Raw genomic sequence first — 21,180 nt, 5'->3', positions numbered from 1 at the left:
GACCTCATTACCATCCCTGACATTTCCTTCTCAGTGTACCACACCCCTACAACACAGAGGTCCCTGATGCTTTGGCCCATACCTGCCTGCTCCTGTCTGCCCACTGCACTGCTTTACCACCTGGGACCTCCCAAGCCTGCACACCACCCAGTGCTGCTGGACACTCCTTGTGGAGAACTTGGTGGTCAAATCTCACAGTCAAGGCCATCTCTGTAGGCGTACATGCCTTAATGAAGCCTTGCTGGGCATCCCAGTTTTCTCCTGTGCAAGGACCCAGTTCATAAGATTCTGGTCTCTAAAACTACACAAGAGCCAGGGATCGATGCAAGTCCTTATTCAAGCCCCACAACCAAGCTGACAGTCACTTCTTTGTCTCTCTAGTATGTGCTGAAGCTCAGTGGCCAGGAACTCCATGTTGCCTCAACTCATAGAGCCATATGCTATTCCTTCTGTCCCAAAAGGACTTCTAGGCAACTGAGCAAAAGCTGGCTTCTAAGTTTTCTCTTAAGATCACGTCCCTAATGTAGAGACCAGAACCTTTTACATATACTAAATAATAGTAATTACACTTCAAAGTATTTACAGCCAGTCAAATCAAGTGTAATTTGAAGACAGTTCTGGAATCCTAGATTGCTAGGTGTCAGGGCCAGGAGGAACTCCTGGGAGGTACATTTGGCAGACAAGGAGGTGAGACCAGCACCATCCAGAGCTCTGGCCAGGCTGGAGGGCCTTCTGCTCTTGCCCCAGGATTTTCACCCAAGGCTGACCTATCCTTGCTGGGTGTCTCCTCATTCATACATGAGCGAGTAAGTGACTGCCTGTGGCAAGCACTAGCTGTTCAGTAAACAATGCAAATCTAGCTAATTGTGAAAAATGCAAGAGGCTGGGTCCAGATGGCTCAAGGCTAAAGAGCACTTGCTATGTAAGCCTAAGGACCTAAATTCAAATCCCCTGTACCCATGTAGAAACCCTGGCATGGTTAGGCATGTGCATGTAACTCCATTGCTGCAGGGAGCAGAGACAGGAAGATTGCTGAGACTTAGTGGCCATTAATCTAGTTTCAGTTTCAGTGAGAGACAGTCTCAGGGGGATATGGCAGAGAATGACGAACAGGACAGCCGATGTCCTCTGTCTGCACACATGTTCATACTTCACACACACACACACATATAATAAAGCATGTAACCTCCCAACTATCTGAGAGGCTGAGGTGGCAAGGTCATTAAGCCTGAAGTGTCAGGCTACCCTTGACTGTTACTGTGAGACTTGGTCTCAAAATGTAAAAAAGGGAGGAAGAAAGGACAGAAGAACAAATTTTTTTTTCTCACATGAAGTGATTCTAGCCTAGTATGATGGTGCATGCCTGTAATCCCAGCTCTCAGAAGACAGGGGCAGGAGCATAGCCTGTGACTTCTAGGCCAACCTGGGCTACATAGCAAATTCCACCCTGTTATGAGACAAAGTAAGAGTACTGGGACCCAGGGCACAAGAGTAGGTTTGGCTGACTGGCCAGCAAGTCCCAGTTATCTACCCATTTCTGACTCCCATGCTAGGATTAAAAGCATGCTCCATGCCCAACTTTCTTATGTGGTTTCTGGGGTAGGACTTAGGTCCTTAGGTTCATACTACAAGGACTTTACTGACTAAGCCATTTCTCTAGCCCTTTTTCTTTTAATGTTTTGTTTTGGTTTTGTTTATTTATTTGTTTTGGTTTTTGATACATGACTAACTTTAACCTAGAACTCAGTTTTGCTTCTGGTTTGTGGCTAATACCAGCAGCACCCACAGCTCTGCCAGGATATTTTCTCCTTTGTTTCTCTGGCAGGGGTATCTTCCATTTGCTTGTACAGTGCCCATGCCCAGGTGTCCCTGAGGAGGAGGGCCCTGGACTTGGAAAGATGACTCAAAGCCCAGCTGATGGCGTCTTCATCTGGTCATTTGTCTGTCTCCTCTGTACCAAAAAGGGCTTGACTCAGACATATCCTGCTCATGGTTCCCTGGTAGAGCTGCAAGCTGTCAGCCCTCCAGTTCTCACACAGAACAGTTTCGTCTAAATCAGTTAAGGCTCTAATGTTTGCCTTCATACACACACACACACACACACAAAGTGAAACAGAGTTGCACAAATTAATGTTCTTATCGTGCCTTGGGGGAATTCTTTAATACTGCGTAGTTAATGAAACAATCCAGTGATGCTTCTTTCCAAAATCATCCTTCCTTCCCTTCGTCTGATCTAATAATCAAAACATATCCTCTAGTAACGAACCTTCTGATTTTAATTATCTTAACCCCTTGTTGCTAGGAGTAAAGATGGTTCCCATACATATCAAAGCCTCATACAGAAGGCCTCAGAGGCCTCCAAATGGGCAAATGCCCCTCCTATACCCCATAAGGGTAAGTTTGATTGAATAAGGTAACTTCTCAGGGTTTGTTTTTTGATTTGAGAGGTGTTTGTCTGTATTTAAGACAGGATTTTATAATATCACTTTGGCTGGCCTAGAATGCTAACTGGACCAGGCTAGCCTTGAACTCACAGATACCCACCCACTTGTGTCTCCTGGGTGCTGGAATTAATTAATTCCACTGTGCTCAGTCAGGGCTTCTTTTTTTATGTGCATAATTTATAGTCTCTGACATCAACTAAATATAGATATAATCATTAGGAAGATACTTTATGATCTGCTACCTTATCAACCTATCACCTGATGCTTCTACAATGAGGAACTCTGACCTTATAGTCATGGTCACTATAAAGCTACAAGGTACAAATGGTGGCTTATTTTACCCTACTGTGTCTTCCTCCTTTCTCCTTCCTCCCTTCTCCCTCCTTCTCCTTTTTTTTTTTTTTTTTTTTTTCAGACAGAGTCCCATGCACCAATTTGACCTGAAATTGACTGTGTAGCCAAGGCAGGCCTTGACTTCCTAATTCTCCTGCCTCGACCTCCCAAATGCTAGGACTATAGGTGTGCATCACCACGTCCATTTACTATGAGATTTTTCTTCCTGGGTTGTCTTTCTTCCCACTGTCTCCCTCCTCTTCACTCATTTGTTGTTATTGCTGTTTGTTTGTTCATTTGTTTTTGGTTTGGTTTGGTTTTCCTTCTTGTACCATATTTTTTTTTTCAACCTTGGGGGGACTCCCAAAGATGTGCTGAGAGATTGGAGTCAGGGTGCAGCCTAGGAGGGGCACTGTAGCTTCCAGCAGGACTTGAAGCCTTAGAACTGCTGGTGGTTTTCCTATGCATATTATACATCCTTAATCTTTGAAACGGGTGAGTCTGCTAACACAGTCACTTTGAGAGAGCAAGTCATACACAGTTGAGGGCTTTGTGGTCAAGACAGGGTCTCATATATCCCAGGCTGGTCTCAACTCACTTAGCCTATTATGACCCTGAACATCTGCCTCCACCTATGGAGCACTAAAATATACAGGCATACCACACTATGCCCTGTTTATGTGGTGGTGTGGTGCTTGGGATGGAACCCAGGACTTCATGCATGCTAATAAACATTCTACCAGATGAGCCACACCACTAGTCCATGGGCAGAATCTTGAATCCTCACATTGGTGATTTTTTTTTTTACCAATACATTTAGCTGGTCTGTCTGTAATTGGGCATACCAGGTAGCTGATTAATTGCTTCTCATACCGCAGCATGTTGAAACTTTTCTTCTTTTTTCCACCATGAGGTTTCATATTTGCTAGTTCCTCTTGGCCAATGTTCTACTCTTTCATACAAACATTATGGTTAGCTCTTCTCACCTTTAAGTGTAGAAACTGGCTTGTGAGTGAGAAGTGTTTCATTCTGACAAGTGCTCAGCAGCACTGTGCCACTTGTGGTGGATAATTCCTAGTTTATAATTAATGCAGTAAACCAGCCACCATGACAGGCAGCTACTTTTGATAACTGTTCCATGGTTTTGTCAGAGCACTCTTCATGAAGAAGCAGTACAATTAGCCAGTCACCTATATTGTCCTCAGTGTGGCATGGAAAATAAAGTCACTAGTACCTTCAATTAAAAATGAGTGTTTACAGAAAAGACTAGCAAGTCTCAGGCTTAGATGTTGATTGAATGCTTGTGTAGCTGGGTTCCATCCCCAGCACTGCATAAACTGGGTGTACCCATGCATACCTAAATCTCTGCATTCTAGAGGTAGAGGTAAGAAGACTGGACATTCACGGTCATCCTTTGGATATAAAGAAAGTTCAAGGCCAGCTGGGCTACATGAGACCCTGTCTCAAAACAAAGAGATCTGAGCTAAGACTTAATTAGGCACTCATTTTATAAAGATACTATGACAGGCGAGCAAAGTGGCTCGATGGGTAGAAGACCTGCCAGACAGCCTGTGTTTGATCCAGTTGCATGGAGCAACTGAAGCCACTCCTATCTAAGGAGACAGGGCCAGGCCAAAGGCACCCTCTGCCAAGCTCCTAGCACTTTGTCTTCCCAGGATGAAAAATGTCACTGAAGTAACAAAATAACTAGTGGGGTTTTCTCTGTAAAACTTTCCAGTTAGAACATGAAATTCAGTGGAAGCTATTTAGTTCCTGCTGAGCACTGCTAAAACCAAACTAGAACACACTAGCCATGTGGCTCAGTAGGTAAAGGCTCTCTGCTTGCAAACCTGGCAACTTGAGTTCAACACTGGGATCCACACAAAGGTCAAAAAACACACCCATATCCATACACAGTAGTAGTAGTAGTAGTATTAGAAGTAAATTTTTTATTTTATTTTTTTATTTAATTATTTTTTAATTTTTGGAGTTTGTTTTGTTTCCTATTTGGGTTTTGGAGGTGTTTTTTTTTGTTTTGTTTTTTGTTAGTTTGCTTTTTTGGTCTTTCAAGACAGGGTTTCTCTGTGTTACAGCTCTGGCTGCCCTGGAGCTCACTCTGTATACCAGGCTGGCCTTGAACTCACAGACATCCACCTGCCTCTGCTTCCCGAGTGCTAGGATTAAAGGCCAGGCGCATACAGCTTCCAGGCTGCTGAGATGGCTCAGCAGGTGAAGGTACTTTCCACACAAACCTGGCAACCTAAGTTCAATCCCCAGCAGCCACATAAAGACAGAATAAAAGAGCAGACTCCACAAACATTGCCACATACGCATCGTGGTACATGGGGCCCCACACATAAGTCACACAAATACACATTCACACAATACTAATAAAAACACAGATTTTAGTCACAACAGCTTTTTTCTTTGAAGTAAGATCTCATGTAGCCAACACTAGCCTCAAACTACTTTTGTAACTGAGAACGGCCTTAGACATCTGCCTCTCCTGTTTCTGCTTCCCGGGATTACAGGTATACACCACCATGCAGTTTGTGTGCTGCAGGGGATGGAACCCAGGGCTTCATGCACTCTGCCAACTGAACTATTTCTCCAGCCCTCTTTTTTATCAGCCCCATCACAGGGTAACCAACTGTGTGATACACTTGGCAGTAACAAGAATCTCAGCCCTGGGAGGCCTAGAGGTACCTCCCACCAGTTCTTTCCTCATAGGACAGTTTGTCCCCCCTGCAGCTGCTCTCATTTTATGGAGGGGAAACATATCAGCTGCCCCAAAGATGTCTGGCTTATAAGAGACAGGCTGACACTCATGCCGGTTGGCCTTGTTAGGCTGTGACACACCACATCTCTATCCCTCTCTCTGCCTTCCTTCCTACTTTCTGCCATTCTCTGGAGGTGACTTGATGTGTATGTTCACATCTGGCCTCTCCGAAACACTGCAGATAACACTTTTCAAGGGTGGGCGGTACATTAGTACTTCCTGCTATTTGACTGTAGGGAAAGGAATGAAATAATGACTTCTTTCAGAACACCTTCTGAGAGTCTTTTATGGGAAAATGAGTGCCTACCACCCTCCATTTGATTGTCCCTGAGAAAACCATTATAATTTATAAAGTTAGCAAGAAATATTTAAAAGGGAACAAAGTGGAGCAATTTTATGCGATGGGAAATGCACAAGAACTTTGTCAGCAGAGGCAATGGAAGAAAATGAGCTGAGTGGATGTAGATAAGAGAAAGCAAACAGTCTGCTTGGAACTCTAGCTAGGTTCTGATACACACGGGCTTTGAGGCTGATAGGCCAAGTAAGCCTTTCCTCCTCAGGTTCTAGAATGTTTTCCACTGGTCTCAACCAGAACCCAGAGACACCTAGAAGCTCCATGAATAGTTAGGTGCTAGCTTCTGAGACCCTGGGATTTTTTTTAGCTCAAACTTGGAAGCATGATAACTCACAAGGATCCTGCCCTGCAGACTTATGGCTTACCTGGAGTGGCCCCATTTCCCCAAGGCCTCAGAGGCATAAAACAGGTTTTGGAAGGAAGCACCTGAGACTTGCCACATGACCCTAGGAAAGCTTGTTGGTATAAAGATATCCATGGAGTTGTCCCACAAGCTTACATTGTATTATGGAACACTTAAGCATATCATCACTCTGGAAATACATTGTCTTGCCCCAGAGGGCTGTGGGGCCAGTCCCTGTCAGTCAGAGCCATTCCCACAAGAATGAAGCTGGTTTACAGTGAGCCACACCACAGACATGGCCTCTGTTCACCAGACCTAATATCTAAGTCTCCCAGGGTGAACATGCTTTCTTCCTGGTGCCTATCTAGCCTTCCACTGAATAGCTGAAGCTGATTCCACCGAAATTGCAATTTTACCTGTACTCTCCAGGCAGTCAAACACATTTGTTCAAAAACCACATGATGCTCTGGAACGTTAGGAACAGGGCTCACCCTGCTTCCATTTACTGGCATTTATACACAGTGGGATATTTCTAGCTTCGTGAAACTTTTTCCTTCTATCACTGAGTTTTGCACTAAAACCTCTGCTTGTGTGTCCATGCACACACACATATACACTTACACCAGGTCATAGAAAGAAGAGAAGAGAAGCTGGTTCCCATGTTGTTGGCTCCCTGAATACAGAGTTGCTCATAGGGATTGTAAAGTCTGGCAGCCTCCTTTAAGACATGGTTACTAATAAAAACCTTTCTTTTTCAGCAACTGGAAGAAAAACTCAAAGGCCAGGCTGACTATGAAGAGGTGAAAAAAGAGCTGAAGTAAGTATAGAGAAGCATGGGCCTTCTAGGACTATCTACTGATGGGTGCAAAGTAGTACCCAAATCCAGAGCCACCCAGAACTTTATGTTCTCACTCAAGCCTCTTGCAGGGTTCTGTTGGTTTGTTGGTTGCGTGGGTGGGTGGGTGACTGATTGTTTTGTGACTGGGTCTCATGTAGTCCAGATTGGCCTGAAACTCCATATATATAGCCAAAGTGATCTTGAACTCCTGATCTTCCTGCCTCCACCTCCCAAGTGCTGGGATTACAGGCATGCACCATTACATCTGCTTTATGCTGTGCTAGGATAAAACCCAAAGCCTTGTGAATGCTAGGAAAGCAGCCTACCAGCTAAGCCACATCCCCATCCCCATCCTTCTTTGAACTTTATGAGACTGCATTTAAAGTATTCCAGCATGCATGTCGCCAGAGCAGCTGCCACCTTACAGCAGCTGTACAGTCTGAGCTTGTTTCTCAAGTGTCCATCCCCCAAGCAGACACAGAGTAAAACATGTTTCCGTTGAAATCTCAGGGCCTAATACTATAGGGCCTCCTGTACTCAGAACCACCCACCTTCTTCCAGATTCCATTCCCTGCCAGAAGCCAGTCTTTTTCAGTGCTAATACCTGCATTTGAAAGCTTAGAAGGTCTCTTCTGGCCCCTTCTACCTCTGACTCCTCCCCCTGAGCCTGCATGGCATCCCCAGCTCACTTACGCTGTCCTGAACCCCCATGTGCAGTCAGTACACAGGGCTCCCCATTTACGCCTACTTGGCTATCTCTAAGAGTAGTCTATGCTGTGAGTAATCTCTATAGGTGCCTGTCTTTGCACCATGATTTATAGTCAAGGTGGTGCCTTCAAGGCCCTTCTTGACCTCTCCCACCCCCATCCCAGCTGGACCATGTAGATGCCTTGCTCCTCTCCTCTTCTCTCCTCTCCTCTCCTCTCCTCTCCTCCTCTCCTCCTCTTCTCTCCTCTCTCCTCTTCTTTCTTCCCCTTCCCCCTTTCTACCAGCAGCTCCTTAAATAAACCACCTAAGCACCCCCCATCATTCCTGTCCTCATAAGCTCTGCATTCCCAACTCCACTTCCAGCTTAGTAACATGCATTTTTACCTAGTTTGTCCTTCTGTGTCTTCCTTATTTATTCTTTCTTCCCCCCCCCAAAAAAAAACTGAAGAAGGGCCAGTGAGATAGCTCAGCCTAGACGTCCTGAGTTCCATCACAAGAACCTACCATGGAAGGAGAAAACTGAAGCTCAAAAATTTTCCTCTGACCTCTATGCATGTAGTGTGGCACATGTGTGCCACACACACACACACACAAATAAGCAAACAAATAATAAATAGATGAATGGCTTCAAGGTAAGCTAGGTGTATGGTATGGTGGTGCTTGCCTATAATATCAGCTCTTGGAAACCTGAGGCAGAGAATTATGAGTCCTGGGCCAACCTGGGCTACAAAAGCCTGGTAATGCTTCAAGAAAAAAGGAAGGAAGAAACTGAGTCCTCTAGTTTTGAGCCAAAGAACGCAGCAAGCATGTTGACACACATCTATAATAACAGTACTCAGGAGGACCAGAAGTTCAAGATCATCCTCAGCCACATAGAGAATTCAAGACCAAATGACTGCTTAAGATCTTGTCTCAAAAAGCAAAACAAAACAAACAAAAAGAAAAGCACTGTTGTGCAATTTTGGCCCTACTGATAGACATACACATACACATACATACCTACCCCATGGCTAGACCCCTTCCTCCAAGCTCAGCCCCATGTTTGAGATCTGTTTTGCCACGACTACTTCCCTCGGGTGACATTTTTTAAAAATACTTTTTTTTTTTTTTTTGATAGGGCTCTCTATTATTTAGCTCTGGCTATCCTGGATTTACTATGTAGAATAGGCTGGCCTCCAACTCACAGAGATACACCTGTATCTTTCTCCCAAATGCTGGGATTAAAGGTGTGTACTACTACACCCAGCTGTTTTTAAAAATACTTTTTATTATTTATTGACAATTTCATACATTTGTACATGTATCTTGTCCTTGAAGGGAGAGCCATTTGCACAGATTGCATAATCTGATCACTGTGAGCATTGTTAATCCACATAGGCTTTAATTTTTTGTTGCATTTATTTATTGTATGTGTAGGTACACATGTGTAGAAGTTGTGTGTGTAGGCACACATGTGTAGAAGTTGTGTGTGTGGGTACACATGTGTTGAAGTTGTGTGGGTACACGTGTAGAAGTTGTCTGTGTGGGTACACATGTGTAGACATTGGGAGAACTTTCAGGAGTCCATTTTCTTCTATTTTGTGGGCCCTGGGATTGAACAAGGTTATAAGGCTTGGCAACAGGAGCATGGGTTTTAAAGGGAATATTTGGCACCTTCTCAGAACCCCATAGACTCATTTCCCCTCTTCTTCCTGGTCCTGGCAGAATGAAACATCATAGCAGGAAAGAACATGGCAGAGCTAGGGAGAGGGCTCTGTGAATACAGGGACACTGTGTAAGCATGAGGGCCTGAGTTCTATCCCTGGTGTTCATATAAAATGCCAGACAGGACAGTATGTGCCTATAATTTAAGCACTAGGGAGGCAGAGTAAGGAGGACCCTTGGCTTCACTGACCAGCCAGTCTAGAAGAGACACTCAACATAAACCTCTGGCATTCACATTGCATGTGTACACATATGTGAACACACATGTCTGTCTCACACACACACATACAATGAGAGCATAAGAACATCAGATCCATGATCCTGACCTGCTTGTAACTCCTGGCTTGTTCAGACAGTCCAGAGCCCCAGTGATCTATCTGGACACAGCCTGTATTGATTGCTAAGGAGACAGTGAAGCAGTTCTTTTGTCCTTCACCACATCTGGGGCTGCAGAGGTCTGTTCTCCTGATTCTAAGCCACCCTATCTCTTTCCTCATTTCTAAGCAAGCACCAATTCCCAGAGAGCACATGAGCAGTGACCATGGGTGATGAGTTCCTCTCCTTCTTCCCTCCCCTCATAGAACTTCCCATTTCCTATAAACTTTACAAATCCATTCAGCTTGCAACAATGTGGTATCTGTATTACACTGTAAAAATGAGTCTGAGCAGAGCTGGTGTGACTTCATATGGAGTGATTTACATGCTGGGCGAAAAAAAAACTTTAGCTAACCAACTGCTAGTTGAAAACTAGCTCTTCTAGAAGCATTATCAAATTCAATTTTTGCCTGGGAAGTTGTTAAAGTTGTCAGTTCCTCTGTGCCTGCATGGCAGGAACCAGCACATTAATGCCTGTTGAGAGGCCACTAATAAAGGAAGTAGTTGAAAGTAACAATGTGTCTTGCCTTTTTCAGCACCCTGAAGTCCATGGAGTTTGCACCATCGGAAGGAGCAGGGACACAGGTACACCAGCTCACTTTGTTCCCAGGGTGGTAGCAGCAGTTGCTGGTCACTGCTGGTCCCTGGAGCTCACATCTGCATCTCCATGTTGTTAAGAGGGGCCTTGCTTACAGCTGCCAAGTCCTTCCTCAAGAGCATTTCACCAGCTGAGCCGGGTAGTGCACACCTGTCATGCCAGCACTTGGGAGGTGAAGCAAAGGATCAGGAGTCTGAGGTCAACTTCAGCTGTTCCATGATATACTGTCTCAACAACAATAAAAAGAAAATAGAGAAGGAGGAAAGGATGGATTAATCCTTGTTGTTGGGCCTGAGACTCAGTTGGTTAGGGTGCTTATCTAGTATCATGGGGCGTGGTTGATTAGGACTGTAATCCCAGGACTTTGTAAAACAGGCGGCCAAAAGTTCTGTTCTAAGTCCACCTTGACTACTCAGTGAGTTTGAGACCAGTCTTGGGTCCATGAGACCATCTTTAAAAGCAATAACAAGACTTGCCTGAGTAAAAGCAAATCAGCCTCAGTAAAGAAAGGGCTAGTGTTTGCCAGGCTACTCAGTGGGCACTGGGGATGCTGTGGCTTCATTTGGGGCATATGCTGAAAACACAGACGAAAAATAATTTCAGGCTAGATATGGTGACACCTTTAATCCAGCACCTGGGAGACAGTGGCAGGCAGATCCTGTGAGTTCTATGCCAGTCAGAACTACATAATATGATTCTGTCTGAAAAGTAATAACAAGGATAATATCAAGGGCTGGGTTGCAATTCAGTGGTAGCATGTGTGTTCAGTGTGTGTGAGTCCTTGGGCTCAATTCCAGCACCAAAACAACATCAACAAATGTTTGAGGTTGTGTTAAAGATCAACCCATAAAAAAGTTTGGCCTGAAAATTAATTGTGTACTGCCTTAGTGTTAACACAGGGAACATGTGACAGTGGTACCCTGTTATCTATCAGCCAATTAAAGTTTACATCTCTAATATAGTAATAATATCACATTCCTGTAATACCAGCACTCATGAATACAGCCTGGAAGATCTGGAATTCAGGGCCAACCTGGGCTAGAGAGCAAGTCCAAGTCCAGCCTAGACTATGTGAGACCATGTTATATACACACAGTATGTTAAATATATCATAAAGCCAGAAGTGACGGTGTATCCATAGTCCCAAATACTGTAAGACTGAAGCAAGAAGATCACCTGAGCCCAGTACTCTGAGGCAACAAAGCAAAACAAAAGGAAAAGTTTTCTAATATATATATAAAATAATATATATACATCACAAGTATATAGTCTTGTTCCCATTATCCAGAAGGTAGTTGCCATCTTCATGATGGACAAAACAAAAACAAAAACAGGTTCCTCATTGCTTTCTGACAGGGTTAGCAGCTTATCTTATTTCCAGATGATGTCCATGCTTAGACTGTGAGCATTTGGGAACTGCATAGAATATAATTGTCAACTAGGAAAGTGACTCAGCAGGTAATACACTTGTCCTGTCTGAGCCAGAAATTCAAATCCCAGAACCCACCATGTAAATGCTAGGTGGGCGTGATGGCTTACCTGTAATTCTAGTCTTGGAAGGAAGAGACAAGGGATTCCCCAGAGCAAGCTAGCTAGTGAGACTAGCTATATCAGCCAGCTCTGAGTTTTATTGAAAGACCCTTCCTCAGTCAATAAGGTAAGTGATTGAGGATGATGTCTGAGATCAACCTTGGGGCCTCTACATGCATGTGTGCCCACATGCAGGTGTACACATGAAAAACAGAGGAAGGATAGCTGAGTCAAAAGACAAAAATCACGTCAACTTTTTGCAAGGACCTTGAGTTTTTTTCCCTTGTGGAAGTCAAGTCAGTAATGCATGTTGCAGGGTCATGGAAGCTAAGTTGGGGAGTGGATGGGTTCAAGGTGGGCCCCACGGTGATCCCTGCTCTGCCCTGTGCAGGACTCTACCAAGCCCCTGGAGGTTTTACTCCTGGAGAAGAACCGTTCGCTGCAGTCTGAGAATGCCACGCTGCGCATCTCCAACAGTGACCTGAGCGGTAGGTGAATGGGCATCACATACATACTGTGCTTGGTTCACTTCCAGGGGTCAAGGACAAGGAGGGTGAAACTTTCGTCTGGGTTTGTGTGTGCATGATGGCAGCGCCGCTGGGTGACCAGAGACTTGTTGGACTAACAACCCTGAGTGTAAACAGTATCCTACTCCCTTACCACTTTGCCCCCACCCCTTTCTGCAGCGAGATGTGTGTGCGCCGCCACAGCAAATCTACAGGGGTCCACTAGTGGCCTTATGGAAAGGTATCAGGAGGGACACCCTAAGGATGTTGGCTTTCTAATCTTCTCTTAGTCGTTCTATGAACAGGCCAGGGGTAAAAGCACACATGGTCTCCCTCTGGGTACTCTCCAGAGTGTGCTTTGAGAGGTCGCCGGCCCTCTAGTGGTACTTTTCTTTCTCCATGAGGTTTTCTTTGGGGACACAGTCCCTCTCCCATCCTTAGCCTCTCCTTTGCTCATCCTAAAATGGCAGAGTCACTGGCTGCTTTTGGATTTAGCAGCTGGTCAAAGTGTGTAACTGTTATCTGGACTCCAGTGGCATTGCAGTTCTTAAAATGTGTGCGACTTCGATCAAGGGGACTCAATGGGTGCATCTGCCTCAGAGCATGTGGTGTGAGCGATCCCATGGGTCCCCAAGTGTCAGTGTTTGCTGGTCCTCAGGCAGAGCCTTTGTGGGTAACTGCGGTGCTAGAAGCCCCAAGACCTGTCACCTCTTTCCTATGTGTGTTACTAGAACCTTTGTCAAGGGGATTCTCCCGGCTGCAACGTACAAGAAAGGTGCAAACACGAATGCATGTGGCTTGTTTTGGGGGGCCTTATTTGGCTGATTCACAAATTCAATTGAAAAATAAACCAATACACCACTTTGGCCCTTGTTTTAAAAAAAAATTGAAAAGAAAAATCTGCACTTTTTTTGTGGGGCACACTTTGCATTCTGGTCTTGGTTTTTTTTCCCTTTTGAATCCCCCATAATGCATTCTGTTTGCCCTTCCTTGTAGGGTCAGCCAGGAGAAAAGGGAGAGACCAGCCTGAGAGTCGGCGCCCGGGACCCTTGCCGGCCTCCCCTCCTCCTCAGTTGCCCCGCAACACGGGGGAACAGGTTTCCAATACTAACGGTACACACCACTTCTCACCAGCGGGGTTAAGTCAAGACTTTTTCAGCTCAAACCTGGCCAACCCCAGCCTACCCCTGGCTTCTACAGGAAAGTTTGCACTAAACTCTATTCTCCAGCGACAGCTAATGCAGTCCTTCTACTCCAAGGCCATGCAGGAAGCCGGAAGCACAAGCACGATTTTTTCAACAGGTCCTTACAGCACAAACTCCATATCTTCCCCAAGTCCATTACAACAAAGCCCAGATGTAAATGGCATGGCCCCATCTCCCAGCCAATCAGAAAGTGCTGGGAGCGTCTCAGAGGGTGAGGAAATTGATACAGCAGAAATCGCACGGCAGGTCAAAGAACAGCTGATCAAGCACAACATTGGACAGCGCATTTTTGGACATTACGTCTTAGGACTATCTCAAGGGTCTGTGAGTGAGATTCTGGCCCGGCCAAAGCCCTGGAATAAGCTGACTGTCCGTGGCAAGGAGCCATTCCACAAAATGAAGCAGTTCTTATCTGATGAACAGAACATCTTGGCACTTCGTAGCATCCAAGGCAGACAGAGAGGTGAGACATGTCCATGTGTGCCTGGTACAGTGCTCAGTGCTGTGTGTGTGCGTGTGTGTGCGCGTGTGTGCGCATATGCGCGTGTGTGCGTGTGTGTGAACATTTGTACATCACATCAGGTCAAGTGTTCTTCAGTACTACCCTATCTAGCGTTCAAGGGTCAGTCAGCAGGAGCTAGAAACCATTATATTCGGGAACTCTGACCTTGGAGAGTGTAGTCAGCACCTCGCCTCAGTAAATTCCATATTTCACTGCTCTATGTTTAATTAGAGAAAGTTAGGTCATGCATGTCATCTGACAGGTTTAGTGTCCCTGGGTCCACTTGGCATCAGGTGCTGGCTTCCCTCCAGGAGCAGCTCCTCAGGTGCCATCCAACTCGACCCCAATAGAACAAACAGCTGTAATCCTCACAAGGCACTGGCCCTGTGGGACGAGCCTGTTAACGCTGCCCTCTGCCTCCTTCACCTTAGAACAGGTCCCATGAACATCTTGCATCATTTATGTCCAATTAGTGATTTTTTTCAGTACCACAAACAAAACATGCCTACCTTCAATAAATGACACGAAAGTTTTATTCAGTGCCCCTTCCTGCCACACCCTTCATAAAATGCTAGAAAGTGAGACACTCCCACAGTGTAAATAGTTCCTCCTTAAGAACAGGGATCCCTGGGCAGAGTCAGCAGTGACATAGAGGGACAATGTTTTCAGTCACATTTGAAATACCCTGAAATTTAGACTAAAACTCAGAAAGGAGATAATAAACAAACAGTGCGAGTTTACACCAAGAATGCAATGTAGAGCTTTTTTTTTTTTTTTTTTTTTTTTTTTTGGTAATGTTAACTGAAATTGGATGTCTTTGGATGGCTAATGTGAGCACTATCATTGACTGGCAGGCAAGCACCTCGCCCTTCCTAGTGGTGATTACTGTCGCCTCTCTTCTTACAGTAGACCCAATGCCTGTAAGAGTTCTAGGAGCACTCATGTTGTGCAGGAAGCCTTGAGCCCTTTCTTTAGAGGCAGGTGGCTCAGCTCTCATGTCACACAGACCATGTCGTCAACGCCACCATCCCCCTGATTGTTTTGTTCTTACCGCACTTGTTTTTCAACAGAGAATCCAGGCCAGAGCCTGAACAGACTCTTTCAGGAAGTACCGAAACGAAGAAATGGGTCTGAAGGTATGTCTCAGGCAGGTGTTTCTCTTTGTAGTCAGTAACCTAGGAAGCAGCATGTCCTTAGCTGTATATTTGGGTTAAAACTATGCATTGTGATTCTGGCCTGGAACCTGATGGAAAACCAGCTAGTAAGTATAAAACAAAGCACGGGTTCAGAGGCACCCAGCCCCTCTCCTGTTGAGCTGCCAAAGCTAGACAAGCCATACCCAAGGTCAGTCCCTCAGCATCAATCCTCGGTTTCATTTCAGGGACACCATGCATGTTTTCTCAGGAGCAAGTGACAGAACAATTGTGCTCTGAGAAAATCAGGTGGCCATGTCAAACCAGATATTGCTGCTTCCTCAAATTTTTAATGCTGACATGTGTCAGAAACATAATGTGTTCAAATTCCAAACAAAGCTGGTTCTTCCACAGGCATTGGTGAGCCAGTCTTCACCATACTTGTTTAAGTGGCTCCTTCCCAAAGTGTCCTCATTATTAAATTGCTTAATGTGACATGTCTACTGACAAAGGTAGTGAACAATTACAATGTCTGGATAGCTTCCACAAAAATCTGGGCCCAACCCGTGAGTCCTTGTACCTTCAGGGCATCTGCACATGTATCTGCTATGCAGAGTACCACCATGTGACCAGAAGAATGCATTTGTGTCCTTAGGGATCTCAACAGGTTTTTCTCCTTGTTGAAACATTTCAAAAACACAGTATGTCGTTATAAATCTAGAAAAGTTGATGTTCACCCTCATTCCTCTTCACCTGTCACACCCCAGTGAGTGAGCCAGGCTTGGTCTCACCCAAGGGCTAGGGATGTAGCTCAGTCTCAGTGGTAGAACATTTATCTAAAATCTCCTAGTGAAGGGCCAGGGACATTGCTCAGTGGGTAGAGCACCTGCCTATAATCCCTAGTGAGGGGCTGGGGACATGCCTTAGTGATTAAAGTGCCTACCTAGAATCTCCCAGTGAAGGGCTATGGCATGGCTCAGCAACAGAGTAATTACCTAGCATGCCTAAGGCTCTAAATTCAATCCCCAGTAACACGAGCGTGCACACACACAAACACACACACACACACACACAATAGGGAGTTCAGGCTCATCGTTTGTCTTTTGCCTTCCTCCCATGTTTATGTTTAGGAAAAATAAATGTACAGAGCCTGAATGTAGTCCCAAGCCAAAGCTTTTTAATGAAAGCTTATGAAAAAACATTGCCTTTCAATTTACCTTCTTTCCCTATGCTGTTCTAAATGATTTGTCTGGTACTAACCCCTGGGCAGAGTCTAGCTCAGGTGTTAAGAAAGCCTATTCTGCCAATAGAGTGACACTAACCTTGAGACAGGTTCAGCAGGAAACCTCTTGCCAGGCAGGTCCCACATCCATGCCACAAGATCACACTTGCAGCAATTAGGGATGAGTGGGAGACCATGCCTCACCTGGGGCCCTGGGTCAGAATGCCTGGGTGCATTGGTGCAGTGCTTATTTTCCATTTGAGAGCTGGCTTCAATGTCATCACTGTGACTTCTCCCTTCAGGTAACATCACTACCCGGATCCGAGCATCTGAGACTGGTTCTGATGAAGCAATCAAGTCTATCCTGGAACAAGCCAAGAGGGAACTCCAAGTGCAGAAAACTGGTAGGGCTTCTATTTCCTCACGCTCTGTCTTCAGACCTGTATCACAAGTGTTCTAGTCAATAGTAATTATACATTCCTTATCTTTTCTTTTCCTTTTAAATTGATACTGAGTTTATATCTTCATACATTAGGCACATGCAGAGGGAAGTATGATCTAGATTTGTGTTTCCTTTTTTGGAAGGAGCAGGGCAGTTGTTTTAGTTTTTGTACATGAGATAGGGTCTTCTATATAGCTTGAGCTCATGAGCCTCCTGTCTCTGCCTCCTCTTGAGTGCTACGTTTACAGGTATGTGCCACCATGCCCAGCTCTACTTTTAATATTACCTCCCCACTGCTAACTAGCCATACCGCAGTGCTCATTATAAGAGACTGTCATTGATTCAACAGAGACTCTGACTTCCAGTAGACATTAACAGAAATCGTGCTTCATGAGTTTGGCAAAACCAAGAGAGATGTAGGTATGTGGTCCATGAAAGTTAGTATTTAAAATCCTCCAGGAAAGAAAGCCAGAGTGGATTAGGGTGATGGGCCACTTAGCAAAACAGTTTAAAAACCTGAGTTTGGATTCCCAGAACCAACAATAACAACCAGAGTGGCAGAAGCATCTGTAACCCTGCCCTCCCCGCTTGGGGATCTGGGTAGGAACAGGAGAATCCCTGGAATCTCACAGGCCAAACAACCTAATTAATGCAACAACAGAGACACCATCTCAAACAAGTTGGAAAGACAAGGACCAACACCCAAGATTGTCTGTCCTCTAATCTCCACAGTAGCTCTTTTTTTTTTTTTCTCATTTTTTTATTCAAGATTTCCATCTCCTCCCCTTCTCCTCCCCCTTCCCTCCCCTCCCTTCCACCCATACCCCCACTCCACCCCTCTCCAAAGACAAAGAGCCATCAGGGTTCCCTTCACTATGTTTAGTCCAAGGTCCTCCCAGCTCCCCCAAAGTCCAGGAAGGTGAGCAACCAAACTGACAAGGCTCACAGTGAGCCCGCAGTAGCTCTTTAGTGTGTTCACTACACACACACACACACACACACACGAGAGAGAGGGGGGGGTGTGTAACAGCAAGATGGCTTAGCAAGTGAAGGCCCTTGCCGCTAAGACTGACAGCCTGAGTTTGATCCCTGGCACGCACATGGTAGAAGAGAACTGACTCATGCAGTTTGTCCTCTGACAAACTATCATGTTTATCTGTCATGTACCACATATATGTGCACCCACATACATGCACATAAAATAAACATTATTTTTAATGTAAAAAAGAAAGCCAAGGTAGAAGTGAGTCCCCATTGATCTTCCTCCATGGTTGAAAAGCCAGCTGCTATGTCTCAAAGGCAGTTAGGCCATTGAGCAGGCATGTCAGTCCTCTGTGTTCCTCTCTAACAAGGTGTACAGATATTTCCATATTTCATTGATGATGAGGTATCAGAGAAGTAGCACAGTGACTGCACTAGACCAGTAGGTGGGATGAAGCCCACAGCTGCCAGGAACCATCCTACCACAACTTCACCCTGTGTGTATTCTTTACAGCTGAGCCAGTCCAGCCATCTTCCGCATCCAGCAGTGGGAACTCTGATGATGCCATTCGCTCCATCCTACAGCAGGCCCGCCGGGAAATGGAGGCCCAGCAGGCAGCCCTTGACCCTGCCTTAAAGCCAGCACCACTGTCCCAGCCTGACCTTGCTATCCTCACTCCCAAGCTCTTGTCTGCCTCACCCATGTCTACTGTGTCCACTTACTCTCCTCTTGCCATCCCCCTGAAGAAAACCCCTGCGGCACCTGAGGCCAGTACCTCAACCTTACCCAATGCCCCAGCCCTCAAAAAAGAGGCTCAGGATGCACCTGGGCTAGACCCTCCAGGATCAACTGATACTGCCCAGGGGGTATTACGACAGGTGAAGAGTGAGCTGGTCCGTGGCAGCACCTGGAAGGATCCTTGGTGGAGCCCTGTACAGCCTGAAAGAAGAAATCTCACCTCTTCTGAAGAGACCAAGGCTGATGAAGCAGCTGCAAGTGGGAAAGAAAAGGTAGCCAGTAGCCAACCTCGGGCTGAGCGCAGCCAGCTTCAGGGACCCTCGTCATCAGCAGAGTACTGGAAAGAGTGGCCTAATGCTGAGTCGCCGTACTCCCAGAGCTCAGAGCTGAGCCTCACTGGAGCCAGCCGCAGCGAGACACCCCAGAATAGTCCTCTGCCCTCCTCCCCAATCGTGCCCATGGCAAAGCCAGCAAAGCCCTCAGTACCCCCACTGACTCCTGAGCAGTACGAGGTCTACATGTATCAGGAAGTGGACACCATTGAGCTCACCCGGCAAGTCAAAGAGAAGTTGGCCAAGAATGGCATTTGCCAGAGGATCTTCGGAGAGAAGGTAAGGGCCTTCATTGTTAGGGGAGAGCATGGCTTTCCATCTCTTTTTGGGCCTGAGGACCAAGTGTCCACCCTGCACAGCATGGCCATCGTAGGAGTATTAGATGTCACGGACTCCCATAATTCTAGAGGCCACCCACTTTGTGTCAGCCTGTATATCCCAGCTGTCCTGCTTAGTAACTGGTAAATGGACATACAGCAGATGATGAAGCATGGTCCATTAGTGTCTGCATGCAGCAAGCTGGCAGGTGACCCTGTACCTGCCCTGCCTCTGAGGCCACATGCAGTGAAAGCCATTCTGGCCCTAAAAGGTCTGATAGGATCATATCATACAGAGATGACCAGCCTTCTGAGAACCAAAACACATATGAAAGTAAAAAGCTGCACAGAACATAATTGCTCCTTGGCTGTTTTGTTGGATTTTTCTTTCTTGTGTTGGTTTGTTGTGCTTCATTGTTGTTTTGAGAGGGGCTTATTTTTAGTTTATGTTATTTTTTGAGATAGTGTCTCCCTATGTAGTCCTGCCTATCTAGAACTCATTGTATAGCCCAGGCTGTCTTCACCCTAGCAGGAATCCTCCTACCTGTACCTCCCACATGCCACAGTTACAGATGTATGCTACTGCTCAGCTCCTAGTTGTTCCTTTCTCTGCACTATGAGGACCCAAAGAACCACTCAGAGCATCACACACCATCTCTTCCTGCCTCATGAAAGTGTAATCACTTATGGATGAGCTTCTAGACCTATCTTGTGGCAGATTCAGGATAACAGGATTTACCACGCCTGTAAAATCTAAAATAAATATAATAACCTATATCATTAGAGAGTAAACCATGAGTTGCTGAATATAAAGAGACGTCCTCCCTTCCAGAGATGACACAGGAAGTGGATCAACAGTGGCCCTCCCAGCCCTTTTGGACACCCATCCCTCCCGACCGAGTCCCTCTGTCTCATCTCTATGTTGACCTTGAACTCTATAGTCTGTTTATGGCTTCCTTGCCCCAACTTTGCAATAAGTGATGGAGGTGTATAGACATGAGAATGTGAATTGAAAGTCCCTGAAGAATCTTGAGTGCAGCATTGTAAAAATAAAATTTGTGAACATTTAAATAGGCATTTTGTGCTCCCACCTTAAATTTAGCAGACTTAATAACGTTGAATTTGTTTGGCCCATGAGTGCTGCTTATTCTGGAACTGGAAAACTTTGCAAAGTGATGGGATGAGGCCCCTAAATATCTTTGAGCTACATCTGTGCCCTGGGGGGTGTTTGTGCCCATACATATGTATGGCCATATGTGATAGGCAGCAGCCTGAGTGCGTACATGCAAGTTGTCGGTCGTCTGCTGCTCAGTGTTGCTCCCACACTGGCTCCCTGTCCCCACCAGCTCTCCTCTGGTCAACCTGTAAGCAGGGTACAATCAGAGAGAATGACCTTTTATAAATGCTCTTTTGGCACTGTGTCAATACAGGAGTATCTCCCAATTCTAGTGGGCTCTTATTCCAGTATCCCAGCCTGTCCTGAGTAACACCAGGCAAAGGGCAAAATGCTCTGCAGTGTCTGCTCCTCGGTTTTCAAGAACACAACCTTGCAGCCTCTGCAGGGTTCAGACCCTAGAGAAAGCTGACCCCTTCCTTTCACACCCTTTTCTAATAAGAGCTGTAACTACCCTTTCTCTTTTTTGTTTTTGATCATGCTGGGGATGAAAACCAGGCCTTGTATGGGTTACATTCCAAGCCCATCACTGGCAGATTTTAGGTCACACCCTCAGCCTCTCAATAGGAGATTCAAGGCAGGTGCCTTGCTGCTGAGCCACATTCCCAATAGAAGTTGTG

At 45.7% G+C, this 21,180-nt stretch overlaps 1 protein-coding gene across 7 annotated transcripts in view; it reads left to right on the top strand.

The window, feature by feature from the left end:
- The window catches only part of Cux1 (cut like homeobox 1), a 329,866-nt gene that overhangs the window by 245,385 nt on the left and 63,301 nt on the right, over positions 1–21,180 (top strand). For 3 of the 7 annotated variants that reach the window (XM_038345000.1, XM_038344998.1, XM_038345003.1), the window contains exons 12-18: positions 7,013–7,071; positions 10,416–10,464; positions 12,399–12,495; positions 13,510–14,181; positions 15,291–15,356; positions 16,878–16,979; positions 18,513–19,348. In XM_038345000.1, the coding sequence (XP_038200928.1) occupies positions 7,013–7,071; positions 10,416–10,464; positions 12,399–12,495; positions 13,510–14,181; positions 15,291–15,356; positions 16,878–16,979; positions 18,513–19,348 (1,881 nt within the window). The remainder of the gene's footprint in view (positions 1–7,012; positions 7,072–10,415; positions 10,465–12,398; positions 12,496–13,509; positions 14,182–15,290; positions 15,357–16,877; positions 16,980–18,512; positions 19,349–21,180) is intronic. The other 4 variants (XM_038345002.1, XM_038345001.1, XM_038345005.1 and 1 more) reach the window with 2 other exon arrangements.

Source organism: Arvicola amphibius, chromosome 10, assembly GCF_903992535.2.
Source record: "Arvicola amphibius chromosome 10, mArvAmp1.2, whole genome shotgun sequence".
Taxonomy (NCBI): domain Eukaryota; kingdom Metazoa; phylum Chordata; class Mammalia; order Rodentia; family Cricetidae; genus Arvicola; species Arvicola amphibius.
The sequence above is the reverse complement of the archived record's forward strand: the minus strand, read 5'-3'. Positions and strand labels throughout refer to the sequence as shown.